Here is a 27,635-nt window from a genome sequence, read left to right as displayed (position 1 = left end):
TAAACACACAGGTGGTATTAAGATCCTTCTGTGACACTGAACAATACAGATGGTCAGGCTTTTATCCGGAATGTCATGACAGGAATGTCATCTGAAGCGGGTGTTGGTATTTCCAGCAACACCACAGCTAACCGAGTACACCAGATACTGGAAAATATTGACTATAAAAAGCTATACAAAGCCTTGCTTTTGTGACTTCTTTCTTTTTTTTCTTCTTTTTTCTTTTTTTTTCTCTTTTTTTTTTTTGGTTTTTTTTTTTTGTTTTTCTTTTCTTGGCAAAATTGTCATAAACCATTTCATTTAATCCCTTAGGAACAATTTTCAAAGTGCTTTTCGAATGAAATGGTTTACAAAAACGCTCACTGTGGATCAATAAAGTTAATGAAATGCTGAAAAGGTGTGTGGGGGGAGTGGGGGGGAAGAAAGATGAGGGAGCAAACCAAACCTCATCTTCTTTAACACAGTGAGGGCCTATTACAAGGGAAGATGGACAGAGCATAATTTAAATGTCTTTGTGGCCAAGCTAAGAAGCTGCCAGACATTAACATGGACATGAAACATCAGCACTGTAAAGGAATATAATGCTTTTCCTAGATGATCCACCACATCTTGCAATCCAAAGGTTGGAGGTGGTTTGCCCAGCCAACAGGTCGGGATTAATGTGTGCATTCCCCCCACTGACCGTGAACACTTGGGAACTTTGGCTCGGCCCACGGCTGGGTAAAAGGAATTGCCCTCATGCCAAACATGCTGCTGTATTTAGAATGAACCATTTCAGAAGGAAAAGTAGATAAAAAGTCAAGAGGGGCAGAGGAGAAGTTGGGAAAAAAAAAAAAAAAGAAAAATAAATCAACTAAAAAAAAGCCCAAAAGACACCTGCTCTTCTGGCTGGTAAAATAAAGCATCTTCTTTCTTAGGTAGCAGCTACCACAGACAGCAAGAGTAAACAAAACTAACATACAGAGATCCAACAAACACTTCTGACTAATAACAGAGGTGACAGAACAGCAAATCTCTTCTGCATTCAAAAATGGTTCAATTGCTTCAGGGATCTTTTCCCACTTTGCCCTAAACCCCTTATTCTATTGCTTTGCAATCTAGTCAAGCCATAAAATCGCACACACGATTCCTTTCTTATATCTAAAAAAGGGGTGTATGCACTAGTTCATAATACACAGACAAGTATACTCTACTTTGTTCCCACAAATGCAGGCTTACATTGATCTAGCTACTTTGTATGCTTTCATAAGCATTTAATATCACTGATACATAATCAAATAGCAATTACCAACTATATTGTGGGATTCCCTTCTGTAGAACATCACAGGCACCAAACGCTTTTTTTTTTTCATTATTCAGTTTTTGTACTTTTTTTTTTGTTTTTCTTTATACCTAAAAGAGCTTTAAATATGTTCTATGTGGGAGCAGATTAAAAAAAAATCACTCTAAAAATAATAACAAAAATAAAGGGTCTGGGGGAGCAAGCGTGACTTTGTGTGCCCATGTCCTCACAGGTTGATGTCTCTCACATCTGTGGGAGTGCTGGCCTGGTCCAGTTCATCCACTGTCTTGGAGGGGTTGCTCTGCTGCTGCTGCTGCCGGACTTGCTGCAGGCTGTTCACGAGCACTGCCTCGATCTGTTCCTGACAAGCTTTAAGGCAGTCCTAGAGAAAAGAAAGCAAATTTATCTATTTAGTAAAGATAAAGGTGGTTATTTTTGTCTTACTGAGCTAGCAGAAGTTGGAATAGCATTGGCCAGGTGTTTCCGAGAGTACCTGCTCTGACATGAATCAACCTTGAATTCTGAGAGGTAATCACTGTGTACAAACTCCCTAGGTTAAGCACTGTTTATGTTGTATTTATTAGGCTCTAAATCTTAGTATTTTACTGGTCTTTGATCAACAGGTTGCCCAGAGAAGCTGTGACTGCTCCATCCCTGGTAGTGTTCAAAGCCAGGCTGGATAGGACTCTGAGCAACCTGGGATAGTGGAAGGTGTCCCTGCCCATGGCAGGAGGCTGATACCTGAACAAGCATGGTGCTCCGGGGCTTCCAACCCAAGCCATTCCATGACTCTATGATTATGTGATATATGTGGTCTTCTTGAGCAAGAACCTAAGTATTACAGAGAAATAATTTTTCATTCTCCAATGCAGAGTTCAGCCACCTAAGTTGGTCTTCTCTACAAAAAAAGTTGCAATTTTATCCTGAAATAACCTCCATGTGCTGTACCAAGATCACACAGACAGATGCACATCATACAAAGCAAACTGTTGGGCAATTGGAGAAGTTTTGAGGTACCTGAACAAGCATGGTGCTCTGGGGCTGAGTTTTATCTGTCACACATTTGGGTCCCCCAGGCAGAGGCACAAAGGTCAGTTTATCAGTGAAACTTCACACAAGAGAAAATGCACACACCCCAAACATGCAGCTGCATTACTGAACTGTAGAATCACTTAAGTTGGAAAAGACTTCTGAGATCATCGATACCAACCTTTGAGCAAACACCACCTTGACAACCAGAGCACTGAGTGCCATGTCCCATCATTTTCTGAATCATAAAACCAGTTCCCAGAGACCACTACATTACAACCTACAAAACATTCAGAGAAACAGCAGGGTACAGTATAGCAACATAAATATGGGAGCGTGTCCATCGGGAGTTCCCCAATAAACATGAAATATAAATACAGAAATAAATGTGAAGGATTCAGACACAGCAATGAAGAAGGCCACTTACAGGATGTTCCACACTCTTGATAATACACTGGAAGACCAAATAATGTGGTTATTTTACCAGAAAAAAAAATTGTGATAAAACCTTGACAAACCCTGAGTTACAGAAGAAACTTAAAAATAAAACCCAAGCTGTGACTATATGAACACAATGCCAACCATGTTCAGTGTGCTGGCACCAGGAATATCAATCTAACACTGTGCAGAGGGACGCATGGCACTACAAGAAATGGCATTTTCTAAAGGCAGCCCTGAGGACTCCTTCTGGAAAAGGCACTAATACTGCAAATTTCCTGCGCCCTCAGCCTGCCTAAGAACTGGGTCTCTCCAGAAGTCTTCATGAAATAGAGCAACACAGGGTTTGGCAGGAGGATTTTCACAGCACAGTGCTTTAACCAGAGCCCCCACAGCATCTGGCTGGGGTGGTGAGACTGAGCATCACATTCCCACTGTCAGGCAGGGGAGCTGAAGAACAGAACGAGGCACTGACCTCCACAGGGTTCCACAGGCACTTGTCCCCCACAATGGGATGTGACTGCAACACTGAGGAGCTGGGCCTGACCAACACACCCCTTTTTCTACACAGTACCTGGTTATTGGGGAGAGTTTGAAATATTCATATGTGGAGGATTGATTTGTCATCCCAGCTGGACTGGGAAAAGCACATCCAGTGAAGAGGATCTGCTCCGCTGGCGACGCTGACGTTCGTGATGGGTGCAATTAACTCTGGTGGGTAATGAACACCCATTTTTCTTGGCTACCAGCCAGCAGCTGCTGGCAGCAAAATCCTGTCCTCGGATAAAGAAAATCCCCTATTATCAGCTAGGGAGGGCTATAGGTCCATTGTAAGCATTCACCTGTGTGTAAGAGGGCAATGACAACAAATCACTGTGTGGGTCAAGGCATTTTCAAGTGTGGGGGCACCAGCTTGGAGACTCTTGTAACAGACAACACTCCTAATGTGCTTTTTTTGGGTATAAGAATCTATTCTTTTAAAGCACAGTTTCAAAGCACTGTGTCCTTCTGAAATCAAGCCAGATTTTTTTTAAAGCAGCTTCAGTCTGAAAAGCTTAATGAGGCAATTTCCTTGCAGGCAGGCTTGGGGAAGGAAGGGTGGTAACATGCGGAACATGAGGCTTGAGCATTTGGAGTCAGCTTTCTCTGTTCCTGAACACCCTCATGTATAGTCATTTACACCATCACTGTTCAAACTTCTGATGGGCAGCATGATGATTCATTTCAGATATGAAGAGGCTGAAATCTCCAAGTAACCCTATAAAGAAATGGGTCATTTCTAGTGTCTTCATTTTGTACATAAATCTATAAAGTGGCTCCAACTGGAATTGTCACTTAGATTTTAATTCATATGGGAATCCACAGGCCACTGTGTATTACTTCCCTGGTCTACAATTTTTGAGCTTAAAACCAAGAAACCTACAGTTTTCTTTAAAACAAAGAAACCTACAGTACTGCATTCAGCATGAAACAGTTTTCCAAAAAAGTGTTGCTATTTACATACTAAAGCTCCTTGGATGTCAAATCTCTCAGGTGAAAGGAAAAAAACCCTAATTTAGAGCATCTTATCAGCCCAGCTTGTCACAGTGTGATAAGGTAAGTGGCTTTATTGTATAGATGACAACATCACTGAAACCTTCTGTCCATCCAAAGTTAAGGGACATGATACAAAAAACTACTAAAAACCCATCAGGACAAACAGCCTGGCCTTCCCAATACACAGTATTTTTAACTCCTCCAAGTTTCATGGGAATTTGCTGCATGTGTACATATTTTACTGGTGGACTTTCATTTTGCAAGTTCTAGATTATTCTGATAACAGAGAGTTAATTTCTAAGAACATATGAAAGAAAAAAACCATGAATTGCATTATTTTCAATAAATCTTCCTTGAAAGAGCACTATAATGCACTGCAGTATGACCCCAAATTTTGCAATACAAGGACTAGGCCATTCCTTCAGAATACTGCAGGGTTTGCCTTTGTTGTTTTTATAAAAAACTGTTTTAAGTGTGTGTCACATGGATCAACTTCCCCATTCTTCTATATGGTCTAGTAGTTTTAATGATTAAAATAGTTCTGGTACTTTCCATTCCATAGTTTTATTTATACTTCAGCATGTACAGAACTAAAAAGGCAATTAACTTTGGGGTTTCTTTTTTTTTTTTTTTTCATAATGAAACTCTTTCATCCCTAGGTGATTTTACTAACACATTTGAAAAGCATTTGAAGGAAAAGAAAAGCTCTCCTGTGTCTGATGAGGGGCAGCCTCATGGCTATAATGGAAATGCTGGCAGTGAAAATAACTGGAAGGAGGAATCAGTAGCTCTATGGCATGAGCTGCTTATTCAAGTCAATAATCATTGAAGATTTCGATTTCCATTTATGACTATCTTGAAAAAAAGCATAAGCCCTAGGGAAGATCCTGCAGAATATGATACATAATTCACTTTCTTTAACTTTTTCTGTGGTATATGTATGTCCTACACTGGCCACCAGCTTCCAGTTTAAAACTGGCATTTATGGTTCATTGGCAAGCTATGAGGGAAAGCCTCCCACTCAACCCAACCCAACTCAACTCAACCAACAGGATCTTGCTTTGCACTGCCCAAAATCCCAAAGCTGGGAATACTAAAAAAGCCTCCTGGTATTCTTGTGTTAAAGGGCGGTTAGTTTTCCACATATATATTAATTACTTCACAGAAAAGTGTTAAGGCCCCCAATCTCTTCCTCTTTCTTAAAACTAATTGCAAAAGGGAAATTAGAAAAGGATTTCTTTTAGATGCAAGATCTGGTTTGATAAATGGAAAGGATGCTGGAAATACCCAAAATGACAGTACCGTTCATTGGACATGTACACATTGCTTGGATAATCTAAGAAAGCAGAAATCAGACATGCATTAAAGAGCTGGGATTTACATAAATTCCAGTGTGGAACCTGTCATCTGTACTCCTACACACAAAAGCTGGCTGGATTCCTCCACTGGTTCACATTTAAGCCCCAATTCAGACCTCTCCAAAGCACATGCTTCATTGCTGACATAAACAGGGATTCCTTCCCAAAGTGGAGCCTTTGTGTGCTGAGCACTGGCCTTTACCTCACTGACCTTGTCCAAAGCAAGAGAAAGCTGCTGTGGGAATATCTTATCCATTTACTGTATTTACAGAGATCTCACATCTAATGGATGCAGTTAAAAAACAGAACTATTTCTCCTCCTGAATGCATATTTTTGCTACTGCAACAAAGAGCATCAATGACAGGTAAGTGTCAATTCTCTTTTTCCAGCTGGAAGTACAGAAAATAGTAATTTGCTGCTCCAAAGGACACCTCATGTGGACTAACAAGCACATCTCATTCAAAAACCAAAAACCCGCAAAAAACTAATTCATGCCAGAGCTTCTCCACTTACTGTTCCCACACTATTGCAATAATGCAATAAATAAGGTGACTAACATTAAGAATCTGAAATACAGGGTATTTTTCTCTGCAATTTTTTTGTCTTTTCAGCAGTTTCAACAGTGTCCTTTCTAGATTCAGTTCCACTGTTTGCTTCACCACTCAGTTTGCTGGTTTCCTGTTGCTCCTGTGGGTATTTCTCATTGCAAACAGGAGAGAACAATGTTTTCAGAACTGGGAAAAGAGAGAGTAAAGCCAACACACCAGCAGGGCGATACAGGGGCAGATACCATGATACTTGTTGCTCAGTGTGACTTGGGATTTCTGGCAATCTCTACCAGGTAATACTTGGAAGATGTGAAAAGGTGGAAAGCGGAAAGGTGTGGAATTCATGCTGTTGTAACAAACCCTCTGAACATTTTGTGAAAAGGGGAGATTTTCAATAATTGGGAGAACCTGTTTACATTACACACAGCTGCAGGAGCCAAGCGAGGATTCCCTGCCGGAGCGGCTGATCCATGGGAGCTGTTCCTCGGGGGCCTGGCTCCCCTCGGTGTGTTGGCCACAGCCGCGCCTGCCAAGGGACCCAACGGAACTCCACCATGAGCCTGCAGTGTCACTGCATCACCCCATTGTTGCTACACACGCACAGCACTCACTGGGGAACAAAAAGCTGAATGAAACGGAGCAGCTGCCAACTCAGGCAAAGACAACTTAGGAAACTATCTCATTCTTCCTTTCTCTGGGAGGCTATTTCGCCTGTTGTTTCCTTGCATACAAAATGCGGTCTGCAACAAATAAGGCAGGATAAGATACAGCGAGTTCTGCTTCTTGCTTCCAAACCACTGGCCCTAGACACTACAAAGGAGGGGATAAATGGTGTATGTGCTCTAGGGACGATGTTCAAATGCGATCCATTCAAGATAGATTTCCATGATTTTTTTACTGCAGCTCTGAATTCTTGAGCATGGTGGTTCTTCACTTCCATTTCTGTGCAGAAATCTGCAGATCTTTATGAAAGGATGTCTCTGATCATGGGAATAAAAAAACCAAAAACATCCCAGCACTGATATGTGGCACATGTAAGTGGAGGTATTTTAAATGCCATTTATTATGGATCCAGTCTTCAAAACAGCCCCACTCCACATTTTTAAGGGCTCACAGCCAGCTGTTTTGACAAGTCTTTAAAAAATGCTTGGTTCCTTGATTTTTTTCTACTTCAGACCCTTAAATATGCTTTAGATTTTCCAAACCACTCAATACACACCAGTCACCATTTGGGAACAGACTTTTAGAGATGACTTCTGCCCACATACAGGCATTGGCTCTGCCTGAAAACCTCTTCCTGGCTGCTGATGCTGGGAGACCAACTCCGTGTGTCATCCAGATGCAACCTGGATGGCTGCTCTTCCAGGAGGTGAGGGAAGAGATTTATGCAAGAAAGGTCTCAAGAAAAGCAGAATATTGATTGCAAGGTCTTAAGATGTGCCCTACCCATTCAGTTATCCTTCCTCACATCCCGTAATTGTGCACAGCAGGGATGCTCGTATCCTCCTCCAAAGCATCTGGCTCCACCAGGGACAGGATACTACTTGAACTGGAGTGCTGGTCTGGGATGCTATGGGAATTCCTGACTTCCTGAGTTGTTTATTTTTCCTTTGCAATGACCCACCAAGAGATGCACAGGGAGCTCTGAGACTTCCTGCCAGTAGGTCTGTTAACTCTTCGCTCACTAGCCTCTCCTCTGCAAGTAACCACAAAGGAAATGTTCCCAGCCCCTGGCAGGAGAACAGACTGGAACATGCAATCCCCATCCTTCAGAGCTGTGTGAAGTCAGAACCAGAGACACAGAACGGTTTGGGTTTAAATGGATCTTAAAGGTGATCTTGTCTCACCCCCCTGCCACGAGCAGGGACACTTTGCTCTAGACCAGGTTGCTCAGTCTCATCCAACCTGGCTTTGAACACTTCCAAGGATGCGTAGGACACAGTTTCTCTGGGTAACCTGTGCCAGAGTCTCAACAACCTCTCTAATAATTCTAATTCTAATTCTAATTCTAATTCTAATTCTAATTCTAATTCTAATTCTAATTCTAATTCCTGATTTCTTCCTAATATCCTATCTAAACCTACTCCCTTTCCATTTAAAGCCATTCCCCCTTGTCCTGTTACTACAGTTCCTGATGAGAAGTCCCTCTCCAGCTCTCCTGTAGCCTATTCAGATGCTACAAGGTGCTCTGAGATCTCCACACAACTTTCTCTTTTCCAAGCTGAACAGCCCCAACTCTCCTGTCCTGTCTCCACAGGGGAGCTGCTCCAGTTCCCTTTATCACTTCTGCAGCCTACTCTGAACTTGCTCCAACCGTCCTTCTGTTGGGGGCACCGGGACTGCATGCAGTATTCCAGGTGGAGCCTCACAAGAACAGAGAATCTTCTCCCTCAGTTGTGTGGGATTAGCTCTTAGTGGCTCTTAGGGACAGTAGCTATCAGAGAAGGCAGCTCAGATGCACCACGCAGAACTACTTTCACTACCCTGCTGAGCTTCTCCAAGAGCAGCTCCCTGCCATTTATTTCGGTTGGTGGAAGGAGTAATGAAACCAGGGTTTGCTTGGCACTGTTGTCACACTCTTGCCTGTGATTCAACCCTCACCAAACAACCCAGGGCAGCTATTTACCACCAGTAACCATTATCCCTAAAATAATAGTCCAGGATGCCTTGGACAGCCCCATCTCAAGTCTAGGGCACTGCTCTGGATTCATACAAGGATATCCAACACTAACGTGTTTTGTAAAGAAACACTCGTGCTGGTTGTCTGCCTACCCAACAGCTGGACTCTGAATTACATGCTGTTTATTAATAATGTATTTTTGGTCTAATTCTTAATGAAAAATCCATTAAAAACATTCATTTTAACTGTAAATGCCAAACTCCAGTCTCAGTTACACTAATATAAATCTAAAATAAAACCACTGATTTCAGCCTCCTGGTTAATGCTGCTATTTCCCAGCAAATAAACTGCACCCTTAAATTATCATTCTAAAACAGTGAAAGTTCAGAAAAGCTCACTGCACTTAAGTTGCATCAGGGTTTCATTACCATTCTTCCTTTTCATCTGCTCGCAGCTTTGAAGCTGAGATTTTTCATGCTTCACCTCAGACAGTGACATTTTTTGAAAAGCCAGTGGCAAAGTCCTATCATCTGTTTCCATGCTAAGCAATCACACACTCCAAAACAAAAATGAAGCAGAAGCCCTGGCACTGTCTGGCTGGGAAGGACTCTTCCCCAGCTGCCTGATGGTTCCTGTGGGCTACCACGAGGCACAGGGAGCCACAAGGTTTTCCTCTGCAGAACTGTTAATTTCTGTGACTTCCCCATTTTTCTCCTATGGACCAGGAACTCTCATTTCTCCCTCCTCCCTAAGCCCCCACTGGAAAACAAAATCATTCACACAGTGACAATGAATTAATTGTGCCACTGCAGGAACAGCTCTCAGGCATTAGAAATTCGGAAGTGAGAGAACTGAAGCTCTTCATTCAACTTTAATTAAGTCCCAGTGTAAAATGTATTACAATAGTCTTTACTCTTTATTAACACAGCCTTGGGCCAACTCTTACACAATCCAGACAGTAGGTTTTTTCCAACAATACATTTTACACATGAGGCTGGTATTACTACCTATTGCTAAGCCTGCCCAATGCTTCTCTGAGACCCCATTTTCAGTTGCTTCTCTCTCTCTCAAGCTTTATCATGTGGGATGTAAGTTTCCAGTCTTGGACTCTTTTTTATTTTTCCAATGCAAAACTCACAGAGAAAATACCTAGCAAAATATTTCTTCCAAATTTAAACAGCAGGCTACTGAAAAATACAGTATTTTGCCCAAACTCAAAAATTTTGGTAACCTTTGGTTAGGCTGAGGCTTCAAAGTTGGCAGGGAGTTAAGGCTACCTCTGCCTCACAAAGGAAGACACCTTGAAAAAAATAACAGCACCTCTAATTTCTCCAAAGGCTTATAATTATTAGCAATTAAATTACCCAGAAGCTCCTTTTGTGATGAGTTTGTTCTCATTTGGGGGATGAGTGAGACCCTCCTCTATAGTCTGTGCTGCTGTGGACTGAGACCAGGAGCAAAGAGAAGAAAGCTGGTCTCTACCCAATGCTGACAGACTTTTGGAGAGGAGATGGGAACAGTAAAATGTTAGGAGTTCTTTGTTATTTGGGAAGAGTATTAACTTTTTCTTCTGAAGGAATATAGGTTCAGTTAGATCTGGGGAGATTTTCACCAGGATGGTAAAAAGCACACATTTAACGAAAAAAAAAAAAAAAAAAATCCTCCTAAATTTAAAAGAAAAGGTGTGAAGGCATTTTCATTACAAAATTAAAACCCCATCTTCTAACCACTTAAGAAGTACTAAAATGTTTTGTAGGTACTTTCTTTCACACTTAAACAATCTGATTGGAAAAGCACAGTAGATAAAATCTTTCCAAACTGCAAGATGCAGCAAAAGGCCTTTATAGGGCTTACACACAATTCTCTCAGGACAGAAGGTGTCCCTGCTCCCAGAGGGACAAAGGGGAGCAGAGGGATGGAGCAGCTCTGCTGGGAGGAAAGGATGAGGGAACTGGGATTGCTCAGCCTGGAGAGGAGAAGGCTTTGGGGGTGACCTCACTGTGGCCTTGCAGTGCCTGAAGGGAACCCACAGGAAAGAGAGAGACTCTTGACAAGGGCACGGAGTGACAGGACAAGGAGCAATGGCTTCACACTGACAGGGAGCAGATTTAGATTGGGTATTAGGAAGAAATTCTCCCCTGTAAGGGTGCTGAGGCTCTGGCACAGGCTGCCCAAAGAAGCTGTGGCTGCCTCATCCCTGGCAGTGTCCAAGGCCAGGCTGGATGGGGCTCTGAGCAAGCTGGGATAGTGGAAGGTGTCCCTGCCTGTGGTAGGGGGGTTGGAATGAGATGACCTTTTAAGGTTCCTTCCAACCCAGGCCGTTCTGTGATTCCATGGTTTAGACTTCAAGCACTCTGAATTGGAAATATTCCTTTTTCTGTGCAAATCTAATTCAATTTAAAATAAATGAGAAACCTCAGAATTACATTTGAAAATCAGGATCAATTTGATTGTAAGAAAAAAAAAGAAATATCAAAATTCTCCCCTTTTAAGTAACCTGGACTAATTACTCCTTTTTAATCAAATCACAAACCCAAATATTCATTTGGCAGTACTATCCCACATATAATAATGCCACATATTTACTTTGTGAATCAAAACAAATAAATTAGCACATGTTAAGGACACCTTGAGTTGTGCCTGTCTCACATCCTGCCTCGAAGTTAGCTCATTATTCACTTCCCCCAAGCTAAGGTTTTTAGGTGATACCTGAAGGAGGACCAGAAGAGCAGTTTCATGATTGCAAGCACAGGACCAACAGCAGCACAACTCCTGGTTTGCCTTATGCCCCAGGGAATGCTGCCTGCTCACCCTATCACCCAGGGCTCCTGAGGAGGCTCAGCCTCTGGACCACCAGCCTGGACAGGCAAAGCAGGCTCTCCCCACCAAGCCTGAATAAAATCTGAATTCCAGGAAATCAAAGAGCTTTGGAGACTCAAACCAAAGTGCTGAGTCCACACCTGCAACTCACTCCCTACAGAAGCACCCCCCCAAACCTTTGCTCCACTCAGCCTTCAGGATCGGGCTCAGTTCTCCAGTACCCCCTGGGAAGTGAAAGGAGAAGAGGAATGTGGGACACTCACCACATCTGTGTTTGTGATCTTGGCCAGGAGGTCCGTGAGGCTGTCCCCGTCATCGAGCTGAAGGCCACAGATGGCTGCTCCCACACTTCCAGTTGCTATCATTGATGGTGGGTACATGGCAAAGTTAAAATCTGCAAGAACAGATCTGGGAATTAGTCCAAGCCCAGACCAGAAAAGCTGCAAAACATCAGAGGCAAGCAACATAAAAAAAACCACACCCAAGAATAAAACCCAGGGAAGTAGAAGAAAGGGAAAAGTGCCACTCTTTTTGGTCCCATGGAGCTCATTAGTCACACTGCTCATCACAAGCAGTCAAAGGAGGGGGAACAGACCTGCAAATTAAAATGGAAATGCGGTTCAGTCTTTTATTATCACTGATGCATAAAGTAAACCTGGACAATTTTTAATAGTCTTTCCTTAGTTTTAAAGAAAAGGAAAGAGAAGAAGGAGGCTTTCTGTAATTTATGTCAGAAATTTGGGTCTTGGTCACATTAGACCTCTCTGTATAACCAGAAAACTAACTGGAATAAAGTATCACAAAGAGCCAAAATGAGATTTTTAGTCACGTCAATTTTTAAAGAGTTAATTAATTCGAGCATTTAAAGTCCTGTCCAGGAAAGAGATTTTAATTAACAGTTCATCTCTACTACCTTAGCAATTAGGAAGTGAGAACACTTACACCCCATAGCTATGAAATCAAAGAACAAAGATCGCATTTGTCATTGCTACTAATAAACTTCTTAATACACAAGCTGAAAATACACTTCCTCTCACACATCTGTCAAATCAGAAGAGAAATTAAAATAAAATCCTGTGATTTTTATAAGGCAATTTTATGGTTTATGATACTGACACAGACACTGGTTTATCAGCACTAGTTTATCTTGCTAAATACCAGATCTTCCACATCTTGATATATTCCTAAAATGAAACTTAATTTTCAAGTTCTTTGGTTCAACAATAACTCTTTAACAAACCTTTCTCTACCAATTTTCAGTATAAGCAAACCTTTCTCTACCAGTTTTCAGCTGAGGGAGTAGAAGTAAGAGTAAACCAAAGTAATATATAATAAGAAATAAATTACAAGCAATACATTCCATCAATAGAAACAGATTACAGAAAACTGCCCTGCTGCAGATCCCAAATCCACTCTGTTCTGTAACCCTAATGATGTCTGTGTAACCACTGAGGTTTTAGACACATGAAGAGCTGTTCTCAACCTCCCAAACTCTCAGCTGGCACATACTTCAATAGTTGTGGAGACAGCATGTTCTTCTCCAGGCTGAAATACACCCCTGGGATTGAAACAGCCCAGTAAGAATGACACTTGGGACATAACATTCACCCAGATGGACCAGAACGGGGGATGTCAGAGGTGGGGAGAATAAAGGAGGAGTTGAAACCCCGACATGGATTTCTCTGTCTCACAAAGCCACCAGGAGGTTCCCACCTGCAAGCCCAGCACTCCATGCTGCTTCCTACCAGACATTACACTCTGACAGACATTTTTGAAGGACAAATTCCCACTGGCTGAAGTAAGGAATATGGACTGCCATTATTATAAAAATAGTAATTTATGCACTGTGGTAATAGTAAGAACCCACTGTACATAGGATTCTTGGAAATTAAATTATATTGCCCCCCACTAACGAGTGAGACAACAGGAGAAACTTGACTCCTAAATGCTCAGTGCAGGACACAGCCCTGAGTATGCTGATCTCAGCACATGGTGAGGAAATTGGAATTACACTTCCAGGATTGCACTTTCTGCCAGTCACCAGTGGTGTCCCCCAGGGCTCAGGGTTGGGGCCAGTCCTCTTTGATAAATGACCTGGATGAGAAGATCGAGAGCACCTTCAGTCAGTTCTCAGGTGACACCAAGTTGTGCAGGAGTGTTGACTTGCTTGAGGACAGGAAGGCTCTGCAGAGGGATCTGGACAGGCTGGATAAATGGGCTGAGACCAAAGGAATGAGGTTCAACAAGGCCAAGTGCCGGGTCCTGCCCCTGGGTCACAACCCCCAGCAGCTCCAGGCTGGGAAAGAGTGGCTGGGAAGAGCCCAGCAGGAAAGGGCCCGGCCCTGCTGGGGCACAGTGCATGGCCAGGTGGGCAAGAAGGTCAAAGGCTGCTGGCCAGGTCAGCAATGGTGTGGCCAGCAGGACCAGGGCAGTGACTGTCCCCTGCCGTGGGCACTGGGGAGGCCTCAGCCCAAGTGCCGTGTCCAGTTCTGGGCCCGGCACTGCAAGATGGACACGGAGGGGCTGGAGCATGTCCAGAGGAGGGAACGGAGCTGGGCAAGGGGCTGGAGCACCAGTCTGATGAGCAGCGGCTGAGGGAGCTGGGGCTGTTGAACCTGGGGAAAAAGGAGGCTCAGGGGGGACCTTATTGCTCTCCACACCTCCCTGACAGGAGGGTGCAGCCAGGCGGGGGGCAGGCTCTGCTCCCAGGGAACCAAGGACAGGACAAGATGAAGCAGCTTCAAGTTGTGCCAGAAGAGGTTTAGATTGGATATTAGGAAAAATTTATTCAGGGTGATCAGGCATTGGACCAGCTGCCCAAGGAAGTGGTGGAGTCACCATCCCTGGAAATGTTCAAAAATCATGCAGATGTGGCACTTGGAGCCATGGTTTAGTCATGAACATGGCAGTGCTGGGTTAGGGTTGGAGCCCATGATCTTAAAGATCTTTTCCAAGCTTAATGATTCTATGATCAAAACCATTTTCATGTTTAGCTCACACAGATTTATACAAACGCATGTAAGCTATAACCATATCCCTAAGCTGGGAAGCAACTTCCATGTTTGATCTTGGACATACCAGACCGTCCCTTATTTATGCATGAGAACTATGATCAGCAATTGATTTTCCATCATTTTCCCCTCCTTGTCCTGAGTTTCAGGCAGGATGCAGTAAAAAGATGGTGCAGGGAGGTGCCATGTGCAGGCAGAATGGGCTGAGCAAAGGACTCAGCTCCACCTGCCCTCTGAAATTCCTGGCCTTGCATCACGACCTCCACGTTATCCGAGCGCCGGTGTTCTCGTGGCTGATTTTAGATCCACTCCCAGAAACTGTCTTCCTAGGAAGCTGAATAAAGAGGCACAGTGTCCCTGCCAACTAGCACTGCTGTAGGTCTGCTTCCACGTGGGGTCACATGCGAACATTTCTATGCCCAATAACCTTGTTAGCTCCCTTAATGTCATTCATAATGCAAATGAGATAGCGAGCGAATGGCCAGAGGCCCAGAGTGACTAAAGCTCAGCATCCAGAAAGTCTTACATTGCCTCTAGCTCTAAACTAACTTCCCTCCATAACAAGCACCATAAACTTGGCTATCAAAGCTACACATGCCCAGTCTTTGTTGTACAACAGGCAGCGATTTGTATCACTGGCTTCTATTTTTAGCATATTAATTAACTACTGCAACTGGTGAGGCAAGTGTCTCCAACTGGAGAGTGTGGCACCATTGTCTGAAGTCATCACCTCATCTTGAGCTATTGAAAATCATGGCAGTGACCCTCCTGCTGATATGAATTTAACCTGACATGCCCACAAAGGAATGGGGGGTGGTGCACCAATTTTGTGCACATGGTTCTCCACATCACCCTGGACCCTATTAGTGTGGAAAGAGCTCATTGAAAGAAAAGAAGCCACATTGTGCTGGGCCACCTAGAGGGTTGAATAGAAAAGGCTGAGGAAAAGAGCAGGCAGCGCAATAAAGGCCATAATTAACATATTTCCATATTCAAGCAAAGCAATAACTATGTGAAATGTTTGTCAAGGTGCAATGAAAGCATAAATATTAAGTACTGTATCTGAGGGGATGCAGAACTGCCCCCCCAGACTCTTAGATTCCATTGAGAAATTCAAAACAAGCTTTTTACATGTTATTTTCAATTATAAACCTCTATCTCTGCTTCTACCATGACAACGAAACAAGCCTTGCCATCCACACTCAGTTTTCACTCAGGTAAAACTGTCCCCCCTCCAAATTAGGTCAAAAATTTGCCCTGAGATTGAAGAAAAATAATAAAATGAAATGAAATGAAATTTTAAATAAATAAATAAAGGTGGGGGGCACAGAGCGAGAACCTAAAAATGTGAGCTGAAACATATGCATTTCCTGCAAATTCTTGTAGGAGATGATGAAACCCAAACTACAGGGGAAATTTTATAGAAAGCACTTCTTACTGGACACTTGGAATTTTATAAATAGCACTTCTCCCTGGACATCTGAAGCAAGGCTATGGGCTAAATCCTTCTGTGTGCAAACTTGGTTAACACACTCCCAGAGCCTGCATCTAAAGCATGGCTCTGACTCTAACCTTGTTGTGATTTATAGGTTTATAGTTGGGCTTGATGATCTCAGAGGTATTTTCCAACCTAATTGATGCTGTGATTATGCCATTCCATGGGAAAAGTACAAAAGAGTCTCATTATAAGTTAGAGAAGCAGTGTCTATGAGAATCTGAGCACATGAACACTCAAGGGAAGACACTGGTTTGTTAGAAAGCAAAACTTGTTTTACCTTCTATTCCCAGGCAATATACACAAGAAACCATCCCATCCCCATTTTAATATAGCCTATTTCCCAAACGACCTCAAAAACAAGTGACCAGCCCTACACAACCCCATTGACTTCAGCGCTGGAAATAAAAAAAAGGCAGTGCAAGAAACGGCACCCTTTGAAACACAGCCAGAGTACGTGGACCAGCCAGCCAGAGTCACCAAGCAAATTCAGGGTACCCTGAACCTGTCCCCCACTTTCAGCCTGGAGCTGACACAGCCAGGGCACAAGGAGGTTTTTCTGCCAGTGGAGCACACGTAATCCACGCCGAGGTTCCAGGGCTGCGAGCACCGCAGCTGAGCTGCTTTGCTGGCTCTCTCCCAATCCAGTGGTCTTCACTGCCTTCAAGCCAGGAAAAATGCAAGGCTGACAGTCCAAAGCAGAAGGGAACTGGAGGAAGGAACCCAGAGAGGTCCTGCAAGGGGAAGCCTTAACTTGCAGCCAACAAATAAAACCGTTGGAAGGACAAGAACATTGACAAATACCCAGGCTGAACATGCTCAGTGTGTCAAAGTCAGGTGGGGGAACTCTACCTACTTAAAATGACCTGTTTTACTGATCTGCTGCTGGTTGGGCTTTTTTTCAGCAGCCAGTTTTCATCTCTGTAATTTGATAGATATTTATTTACAGAGTTGGAAACTACTGTTGTAAGGAAGGTCATTCTTCCCATAGTGGGGGGGGGAAAAGGAGGAAAAATGGTATGTTACCCCCATCAGAAAAGCAGGTATTGATACATTAAAATTATGTAGATAATGGTCACAGCTAGCCTTGGACTTCTCCCAGCCAATGCCTGTACTATGAAGACAAGCATGGATCTATATTTAACCAACTAAGTTTAAAAGAAAAGTCTAGGATAAACAATGGAAGTAGTGAATTTAATTCTTGTCTGCTTTCATCCAAATGCAATTCCAGGGGCAGTGTGGTACTATTTTTTTTTTTTTTCTAATACATTTGGTTGTATCTTCAGTGGTCATAGTGGTCATTTTTTTCTCTTCCTCTTGTATTTCTCCAAGACATTGCAAATTTTCCTCACATTAACTATTTCTGCTCTTAAAGGCAAAACCACATGACTCTTCAGCCCTTCAAAGCAAACACAAAACTTTCAAATAAACCAGGATGCAGAAGTATTTCCATCCTTTCAGTAGGTGGGAGGGCAGACATCTAATTGCAAACAGCATCTGGCCTTTATACAAAAATGGGTCTGAAGTATCCTAAATGTTAATGCTTCATCACACTATCCAAGAGATGTAGACAGGGAAACATGCTGAACAACATATGCAAAGTAGAGGAGCACTCATAACAATATGCTCATTAGTTGATGGCAAATACTGTTTCTGAGCAACTGTTTGCACTGGTTTTTATTTGCACTTATTTTACACCTTTCTAACTAAGGATTAGGATGATGTTAGTGCCTAAACCACCGAAATGTCAGAAGTGCAGCTAGTAGAAAGGAAGGCAACTCCTCTGGCGGCAGCTCTGGAGTGATGCCAGCTTGTATCAGCACATGCTCTCTTTCTCTATTTCTTTCCACCTCCTCTTGCCAAACTTGACTGGTCACAAAACATTCCCAAGGGCCTGACTACTTGATGATGGCACTTCCTTGGTTCTTGTGGCTCCATTGGCTGCAAAGCTCAATATATTGATATGAGCTGGACAAGCAAGAGCCTTCTTTTGCCTAGCAATAAATTAGTTCAAATTATTCTTCCTTCTGCTATGCAAGAAGTTCCTGCTAACACTGCCACTTAGCAACATATATTTTATTTCTTAAGACATTTATATAATGAAGCCTCTACATGCTTCATTCTTCCCCTCTGCAAAGAACAGGTCCCAGATAAAACTTGTATCATACTTTGCAGGTTCCAGTAACCTATACCAGATGAAAAGGGGATGCAGAGTAGAATTTCCCAGCAGGAATGCTGAGAAGCAAACAGGCCTCATTCTGTGTGGTCACCCTGTAGGCCACTACCAGGGCTGCAGACCTCATCTTGCAGTCTTCACTCAGACAACACTCCCATTGACATCCCCAGAACCTCTGCCTGAGGAAGGATACAGGATTTGGCCCAGAAGTTAAAAAAAGCCTTCTCAGCTTTCAAGTGTAGATGATTAATGTCCCAGAAACAGTGGGCAGAGGTTTGGCACACTGTATAAAGCTGACTTAAAGCTGACATTTTGCTGCTCTTTCTCGGCCTCTGTGCTGACACAGGCCCCGAGGCCCGAGATGCTCATGGATCCACCATGGGCACATCCCACCTGCCACAGGACTCAGCTGAGGCATAGAAAAGACCATGCAAAGGACTGAGTCCAGGGTTTTACACCAGCTGCCTTCTATCTCTGCAAGTCTGCAAAGGCTTCTGCTTCCAAGTTTTGCTTGCCACTCAACTAAAATCCTGTGAAGCTCCCCACAGAGATGAGCATCTCCATTACAGCTTCTCTTTCTGAATGCCTGTCATGCACAGGCCACCCCTCCTCAAAAACCATTCCCTTACAGGCTTTTACATAAAAAGGGGTATCCTGCACCAAAACTGTGGTATGTACAGGCTCTGAGAGGAGAGTGTAACACAAGAAAGCAGTTGTGCATCTGAGACTCTGAACAGGCTGCAAGAAGAAACAATGAGCACACCCAAGTGTAAGGAAATAATGCACAGTTTTCTTTCCAGCAGCAGCGTGGCAGGCTCTGCACACACCTCTGTAACCACTGCTCTCGCCCACTCCTTCCAGCAGTGATTCCCTGGTTTGCAGCTCAGCACAGGCGAATGGCCAACCCCTGAGAGAACATTTCCAAGCTGTACAGTGCTGTGCAAAGAGACAGAGGAACAAAGGGCGCAGAGCAGTAAAGAGATGGAGGTGTGGGCAGGGTGGAAAAACAAAACAATCCCAGCGAGCAAAACAAGGATGATCTCCATTGGGCTCACAGCTGAACATCCCATACTGAAGAATCCCAGAACCATTAGGGCTGGAAGAGACCTCTGGAGATCACCCAGTCCACACCCCTGCCCAGGCAGGGTGCCCTGGAGCAGGTAACACAGGAGCATGTCCAGGTGGGTTTGGAATTTCTCCAGAGAGGGAGACTCCAGGCCCTCCCTGGGCAGCTGTTACAGTGCTCTGCCACACTCAATGTACAGAAATTTTTCCTCACACAGAGGTGGAACTTCTTTTGTTTCACTTCATGGCCATTGCTCCTTATCATGTCACTGAGCATCACTGAAAAGAGCCTGGCACCATCCTCTAACAACCCTTGGAGATATTTATATGCATTCTTGAGATCTTCTCTCAGTCTTCTCTTCTCCAGACTAAACAAGCCCAGCTCCCTCAGTCTCTCCTCATAAGAGAGAAGCCGTAAGCACCACTTAAAGGTCCCAAATGCATCCCCTTGGTGCCTTGAAAATCCAAAAGCATTCTGAAGGAGATTTTGGCTTGCACCAGTGGGATGAGAAAATAATGACATGGTGACAGATCAGGCCATGCCAGTGCATAGTGTCCATCTATGCACTCTTACTGTACAGTGAGCAAGGCAGCTGGAGGAAAATGCCACTTCCATGCCCTCCCAATGGAGAGGGAGACTCCTGAAAATTTTGCGAGTGCAGAGCAATGAAAGAGAAAACTCTTTATTCAGGAGGACATACAAGCTTCTGTCCTGCGCAGCAGCCGTATGTTCCGATGGGACCAAGGGCAAAGAGGGAAACATTCCAGTTCCAGTCATGCTCATGTGAATCATTAATCATTGCAAGGACTGGGGAGAGGCCGTGGGTTTGTATCCACGCAGCTTGTTTCAGGAACTGGGCTCAAAATAAAGGCAGAGAAACAGAGTGCCAAAGTGACCAAGTATGACTGAAAGGAATAGGCAGAAGACAGAGTATCACCTCCTTTTGGGGAATGTTCAGATGGAAAGGAGAACAGGGATGAGTATCACAGTGATTTTACACATCCAGCACAACACTCAGTAACTGCTCATGGCTGCTTCCCTCTTCATTTGCTGACACTAAGTGCTGCAGGACTGAGATCAAAGTCAGCCCTGTACAGGCAGCAAACATCTGGGAACTTCTGGTAAAATGTTTTTGCTGGGAAATTAAATGGAGCAGTTGGTGAAGAAGAACTAAGGCTAGGGGAGAAAAGTTCAAAATATGCCAGATTCAGCATGATACTTTAAAGAAGAAAAGTACTTGAAAGCAGAGAAAGCTGTGCTGAGGTGAATCAGGAAATAGAATGAGATTCACTGCTGTGCTCCAGACCAGAGCTATCAGCCAGGCAGCCAGGTTAGATTTGGGAAGAGTAAAAAGTCAAACCCAGGATAAAAACACACATGGGGAGCAAGGGAAGAGGGAGCCACATGTCAAAGGAGGTCCTATTGCTGAAAGAAGGCAAATGGGGAAATGAAACACCAGGCTTAACCCGGGCTGGCAGAGTAGCAACTCTAAGGGAAAAAGAGAAAGAAATAGAGCAGCTGAATAAAGCTCTGAAACAAACAGGACAAGAAAAGGAAATGACAACTGGATCTGGAAGGAAGTCTGATGAGAAGGGGTTTTTCTTCAAAGAGTGGCAGTGAAAGGGAAATTCTGTAGTAAGAACAACATTTCCACAATGGAAATTGAAGTAGCAGTTCACAGGTAATGTGGGAATGTGGTACTGAGTGCCTGGGTAAGACCTCTGCTTTCGAAATGAAGAAGTGTTGTGGGTCCTCCTCAAAACTACACAGTGGTCTGTGGACAATGGCATGAGAAGAAAATCTCCAGCCAGCACTACGGTGCCCTCACTTTTGGGAAGCTCTGTACTCAGCTATTATGTCTTTCACTTTCAAGCGAAGAAACCCTTGAATTATTGCCTCTTTAAACTCTACACAAAGGACCTCATTTCATGCATTGGAGACATCTAACATGAGAGGCAGATCACATGGGGGACACACATGAAGGAACTGCATGTCTAGGCTGAGGGCTGGAAAAGGGCCACTGCCCTGGATCTCAGTAAAATGACTTCTACATCATGGAGCTAACCACCAAAGAATCCATGAAGTGGAAAGAAGCCATGGATTTTGGAGACTCTTTCATGGACCACAGTCTTGCGATGGTTTATATATATGGAAAACTTTAAGGGCAAAGGATTATGGACCAGAATTTGAGATGTTAAATCATAATGAATTTCTAGGGCTCTCAAGAAAATGATGTGCTGGATAAAAAAGAAAACAAACCAAAACACTATTGGAGGAAGTGAAAGCAACAAAAGAGTGGGAAGACTGTCTTGTTTGGAAGGCAACATGGAGCTGTACTGGATTTTGATGGCTGACGGTGTGAAGATCCGGGGAAATGTCTATAGGAAAGAACATCTTTTTCATATCACACAAGGCAGAACATAAGAATGCATCCTAAGTAAGGGGAGAAGGCAAAGAAATCACCAAGAGTGATCCTGCAGTATTTGAGCAGTATTTCTATTGAGTTCCATGGTCCATGTTGCATGAAAAGGATCATGCAGCAGTGGGGAAAGAAGGGAAGGTCTGCGCATCATGGCAACCAAAAAGTCAATTACCCTAACATAGCCTGTGTATAAATCTCTAAAACACATCAACTGAAAAATTGACCAACATTGTAAAAGCAGTCCTACATCTTATATACAAGAAGTAGGCATTCAAACCCAAAAGTTGCATGCCATCTTCCCTCCCCCTCTGCAAACACACAGGCAGAACAGTTCCTATCACAAAGGACTAGGTATGTCAAACTGCTGAATTCAAACAGAGCCATCCACTACTTGATAATGACTCTGGAAAACACTGCATGCTGTTTGTCTAGTCCAGATCTAGCTTCTAAAAATTAGTCTTACCATTAACCCTTCAGATGAAAATTCAGAGTACACTAATTTTGTAAAAGTAATTGAGGGAAGAAAAACCCGAACAACAAAATAACATAAACAAAAACCAGTGTTTTGCAGGCAGGTAAAAATTAAAAAGCGTCTCTTCCACAGAGGCAATTATTCTCGGAGAAATCTTCAGAAACTGTGTTCAGCCGTGTGACAAAAAGGGAGTGAAATGGTTCCCTATAGAACAGGGTAGTTTCACTGCTTTCTTGGGGTGAAGCTAGGAAATAATCCAATTTTATTTTTTTTTTAAAAAAGTAATTACATTTTAAACTGTCATTCCTTGCACTTCAGGGATGTGGTAGTATCACATAAATGCTAAAATACACAATTTTACCTTCTACCTGGGCAGAGTCCAGATTAATGAAAAGTTTATGAACACATTCATGCAATGCATTAGCTCAAATATATTTTGGGCTAATGTGCCATAAAAGCTTCTGTATTTGGAGCTGTCCTTACAAATGATCTGTGGCCCTCTAAAAGAAGTAGTGAATGGGCAAAATAAAACCCAGGATGGTCTAATGCATCCTTACAAGACTTCACTGCAAAAGCACCACACACATCAGCTGCACTACAGGTCACTACTACAAGAATTTTGCCCAATGCACAGTTTTGGGGCTTGATTCACAGCACCCTTTGCAAACAGTCCCATGTGATTTATCTCCTCTTCCCACATCACGTAAGGATGGAGGGGATGAAGCACCACCAGGAGCAAATCTGCCCTTCCAACCACATTAGGAGCAGCAGCGGCAGCCAGAGCAGCTGAGCCTACCTGTGGCACAAAGGGCGATGAAGGTTTGTGCATGCTTCCGGATCAAAAGCAACTTGTCTTTAGGGAGAGGCACCTTCCTTAGGATGTGTTCAATGAAATCGTGTGGGGTGACGGCTGCAAGGTTCCACTTCAACTTTCCCAGCACCACCAGCTCCCATTCCTGCAGAGGGTGGACAGGGAGAGCACAAGAGAAGAAAATCATAAGAAAGCCTGCGAAAAGACTCTCCTTATTTCTTATTATAACTTTATCACTGCTAAAATTGTTTTGCTCAAACCCTTTTTTCCATGCGCCTCTACTGCTTTGAAGTTGTTGACTTTATATTCTTTTCTTTTTTTTTGAACACCAGAAATGTCAGGCTCTACTGAAAATAATGAGACCTGGCGGCTCCTGCCAAGGTTTTACCTTTTTTTTTTTTTTTTTTTGTATCTTTTTGTATCCAGTGCTGAATGCCCACCCAGAATGTTTCGCCTGCAATTAGATATTGCCAAGGTCACTGTGGTCCTTTCCTAGTAACTTCTTTTAAATGGCTATAGTCCTTACTTTATAGCCATTTAAAGCCCTAGGGACAGCTATGCACAAAAATAACCTAGATATACATTCCTTTTTTCAAAACTGGGGAAGTTGGCTTGATGGCATTCCCTCCCAAAACTGTATTCCAAAGGTCCAGCAGATAAATCTGATGGTGCTTAAACTACTCCAAGAGAGGCTCTGCAGAAAGGAAACACACACAACACAGCCAAGAAGTAGCCTGTGTAAATTATCTGCCAGTAAATCATCTAGGAGCCATTCCCAGATTCTTTGCGCGCCCAAAACTCCCACTGCAATCAAAGGAAAGCTTGGGCGTGTGTGTAACTACTGGCCATTCCCTGAAATGGGATTCCATGTGCAAACAGCACCCGATCCCCAGATCCAGCCATGGGGTGCATGACCTGCATGTTTCAACATTTAAACCAAGTTCTGAACACCTTTCAGTGCCCCACAGAGTGAGCAAAGCTCAGGCCTCCAGCTCACATTTGTCTCATCCATCAACTATTAGCTATTAATTAAATTCCACGCACTGATTCCCGAGTCCTGATGATGCCTGATGGAGCCCAGCGTGGTGGGGAGCCCCAGCTGAGCTGACAGAGCTGGCAAGACAGAAAAAAAAAGTCCTTTAATTTTGCAGCCGCGGAGACGTCAACCAGCGTTGCTGAGAAACCATAAACATGGACCCCACAATGCCATTTCTGCAGTTGTTTCCCTGAATAGATGCCCACTTTAACAGCAAGTTACTTTCCTACGGACATTCCTGCTGGATTATGACAGAGTCCTCCATGGTCTGAAAAAAATCTCGCATATATGCAAAAGGCCACAGAAACCAGGCAGGATTTTTTAATTTCTCAAGAAAACCTGTAAAATGTTGGAACATAACAGTGATTATGTGAACCCAAGGCCTGCTCTTCTCAGAATTACTGATGTGACAGCTTTTGAGAGAGAACAGTCAACCCAGAGGACCAAATACAAGGAAGCACTTTAAACACATGCTTAAATCCACGTGGCATAAGAAGGTAGGGACATTGCTCTGCATATTTGCACATGGGGACCACGCACTTCCCCTGCTCATCTGTGCCACCCAACAGGACACCTCTTGGCCCTGACAGCCAGGCAGGGTTTGAGGGCAAGGCTCTTTCAGTCTGAGGAAGCATGAGCTATCAACCCCAGCCCCTCCCCAGGGGGAATTCCCAGTGATTCATAGGAAAATTCTTCAACAACTCGGATGATGCCTACAGCCATCTCTCTGACCTAGCATCCATGCCAACAAGGCGCACGTCCAGTGCTCCACACCATGATGTATACATCACTTATTTCCTTCAGTAATTATCAATTTGCTTCCACTGTGTCTGAACTGCGAGAAGCAGCAGACACGAGGTGATTTAACTGATATCACATAGGATGGGTCAGGCTGGAAGGGACCACCAGGTGCCACCTCCCTGCTCCAGCAGGGCCACCCCACAGCACAGGGCACAAGATTGTATCCAGAGACAATTCTGGAATATCCCCAGTGAGGGAGACTCCACGCCCTCTCTGGACAATCTGTTCAGTGCTCGGTCACTGCACAGTGAAGAAGCTCCTCCTATAGTTCAGGTGGAACTCCCCGAGCATCATCGGTGCCGGTGCCTCTCGGGCACGGACGAGCATCCCGGGGCCCCCCACCGGCTCCGGCTCGCACCGCCGCGTGTCTGCCGCCAGGTGGCGCCGCCGCGCCGCCCGCCCGCGCACGTGCGCCCGGCGAGGTCCCCCGTGGGGACACGGCGGGACGCGGCGGGACACGGCCACCCCCGGCACCGCCAGCCCCGCAACCCCGGCAGCGCCGCGCCCGCGCACCAGGCGGGCGGAGCGCCGCACGGCACTGCCAGGCGGCTTCGGAGGACAGCGATGTCCCCGCGGGCGTCCCCCGCCCTCAGCGTTGTCCCCCCGAGAGACTTTCTGGCCGTCCAGAAAGACGGGAGAAGCGTGGGTTTGTCTAAAAGGCAGGGGCTGGGTGGCGAAGCGCTGGGTGCCCTGCCAGCCGAGAGAAAGGCGCTGTGCCGGAGAGGAGGGAGAAATGGGGCTGCTTACCAGCAGCTCTTGGGGTTTGATGGAATTGTCCGTGTATATGCACAGCTTCTCGGCTGTGAGGGGGATTGTCTCTTTCAGCTTGGAGGCCAGGAACATGCACACCGCCCCCAGCAGCTGCAGATGGCACTTCCGAGTGGGCACCACAGCTAAGAATCTGTCCAAGTAATTCATGGCCAGAGGGAAAACTTCTTCTTCGCACTTCTGCTCTTCGCAGACCTGCAAGTGAGGAGAGTGGGGAGGGAACGATGGAGCAGTCGCGGGGAAAAATGAGGGTGGGAAGCGAGAAAGAAACAAGAAGGAAAAAAATAAATAAATGAGTGAACCCACCAAACAGACCACTAGTTCCCTTCCTTTTCCTCCTATTTTTGTTTCCCGGGGAGCTAAATTTTGGGGGAGGGGGAGATCTGTGGAGAGGCTGGGAAGGCTGTCAATCGGCTTTCACATTCCTTTAGTTCATTCAGTAAGAAATGAATTCAAGACACTGTGTGGGAGAGCCGAAAAGCCCCATCCAGCAGCAAGCGAGCAGCCTCAGACTTTTTTTTTTTTTCTTTGCGACCCAATTTTTCTTTTTTATTTCGTCATATTTTCAAAAAATCGATAAAAAATATCAAAACTTCCCCGGCGGTCCCGGTTTTGGGGCTGGTGGCATCCCGGGACGATCCCCTATCGTTTCCGACAATTGTAAAAATTCCCCCGCCGAGTGTCCCCCAGCCCTGCGCCCCCAATCCTGCGCTGTGGGGGAAGGACGGGAGACATAGCGAGGGCGAGGTGGGGTGGAGAGAGCCCGAGCCGCCTGGATCCTTTTAGCAGGCAGCGAGCAGCAAAAATGTTTTAAAAATTTACAAAAAATCGGAGCCGCGGAGAAAAAGCACAAATCGCACATGAAAACCAAGCGGGGTGTCTGGGCTTTCCAACCCACGGACTTTGGCTCGGGAAAGGTCCCCCCCAAAGGAGATCCGAAGGGGCAAAGGATGGCTGGTGGGGGCCAGCGCAAGGCAGGCGACTCTGCGGGGCTCCGGGCCCGCTGCCGCTGCGGCTGAAGCCTCGGGGCGAACGGGGGGTTCGGCACCCGCCCCACGGTCCCGACACACCGGGGGTCCCGTTCCGTGGGGGCGGGGGCCGCTCCCGAGCCCCCCGGGAAGCAGCGGGGGCAGCCGGGCTCGGCGCCTGCGAGCAGAGTCCGCATGCAGCGCAACATGGCGAGAAGAAGGCACGTCCTCCCCACTGCATACGTGGGCACGGAACCCTCGCCGGGCAGAACACGGGGCACCCCCCGACCCTCGCCCTGCCCCGCGTGCTGCTCCTTTTTCCCAGGAATGCCTCAATCACAAGCGCTCCCGGAGGTGGATTTTCTTTGCTTTTAACTGCAAATGACTTTTCCAACTCTTCCCCCCCCACCCACCCCCACCAGCACGCCGCGCTTCCTCCCCTCCTGCACCCCGCTCCTGGAGCCCCCCGGAAGGGGCGACTTCCCCCGTGGGCTGTCGGTGTCCCCCGTGCCCCTTCCCGCACCGGCTGAGCTCCGGAGGGGAACAAGGAGGAGAGGGGATCGACAAGGAGAAGCCACCCGGTGATCAGAAGAGCGAGGGGCTGCAGGGGGAGAGGGGCTGGGGTGCTGCTCGCGGCCGCTCTGCCTCCCCCCGCTCCGAGGGGCCGGGGTGTACGAACCTCCAGCATCCAAGTGGCCACCATCCTCCTCATGAAGGGCTGGATGTCCTTCTGGACGCACTTGAAGTAGGAGCATTGGGGCAGATACCTTTCCTCTATGGTTAGTAAGTTGTGCAAAACGCGGTCATCGTAGAGCAAGTTCGGGTCAGGCAGAGCTCTCCTCATGGGATCCACCTCGCAGCACAGCAGCTCCATGTTTCCAAAGAGATCTCCCTCTTTCTCTGATGGGAAAGGTTTTCCCTTTTTTTTTTTTTTTCCTTTTTTTTTTTTTTTTTTTTTTTTTTTTTTTTTTTTTGGA

At 45.1% G+C, this 27,635-nt stretch overlaps 1 protein-coding gene across 1 annotated transcript; it reads right to left on the bottom strand.

Annotated features, from left to right (window-relative positions):
- Positions 1 to 882: 882 nt before the first annotated feature.
- On the bottom strand, positions 883 to 27,635 carry CCND2 (cyclin D2). Its single transcript, XM_021546058.2, has 5 exons — positions 27,338 to 27,635; positions 25,670 to 25,885; positions 23,071 to 23,230; positions 11,896 to 12,026; positions 883 to 1,664 (listed from the first exon to the last, which is right to left on the bottom strand). The coding sequence occupies exons 1-5, from the start codon at positions 27,530 to 27,532 to the stop codon at positions 1,509 to 1,511; spliced, it is 858 nt and encodes a 285-aa protein (XP_021401733.1). The 5' UTR covers positions 27,533 to 27,635; the 3' UTR covers positions 883 to 1,508.

The sequence above is a fragment of the Lonchura striata genome, chromosome 5, assembly GCF_046129695.1.
Source record: "Lonchura striata isolate bLonStr1 chromosome 5, bLonStr1.mat, whole genome shotgun sequence".
Taxonomy (NCBI): domain Eukaryota; kingdom Metazoa; phylum Chordata; class Aves; order Passeriformes; family Estrildidae; genus Lonchura; species Lonchura striata.
Note: the sequence above shows the minus strand (reverse complement) of the source record. Positions and strands in the feature narration are given on the sequence as shown.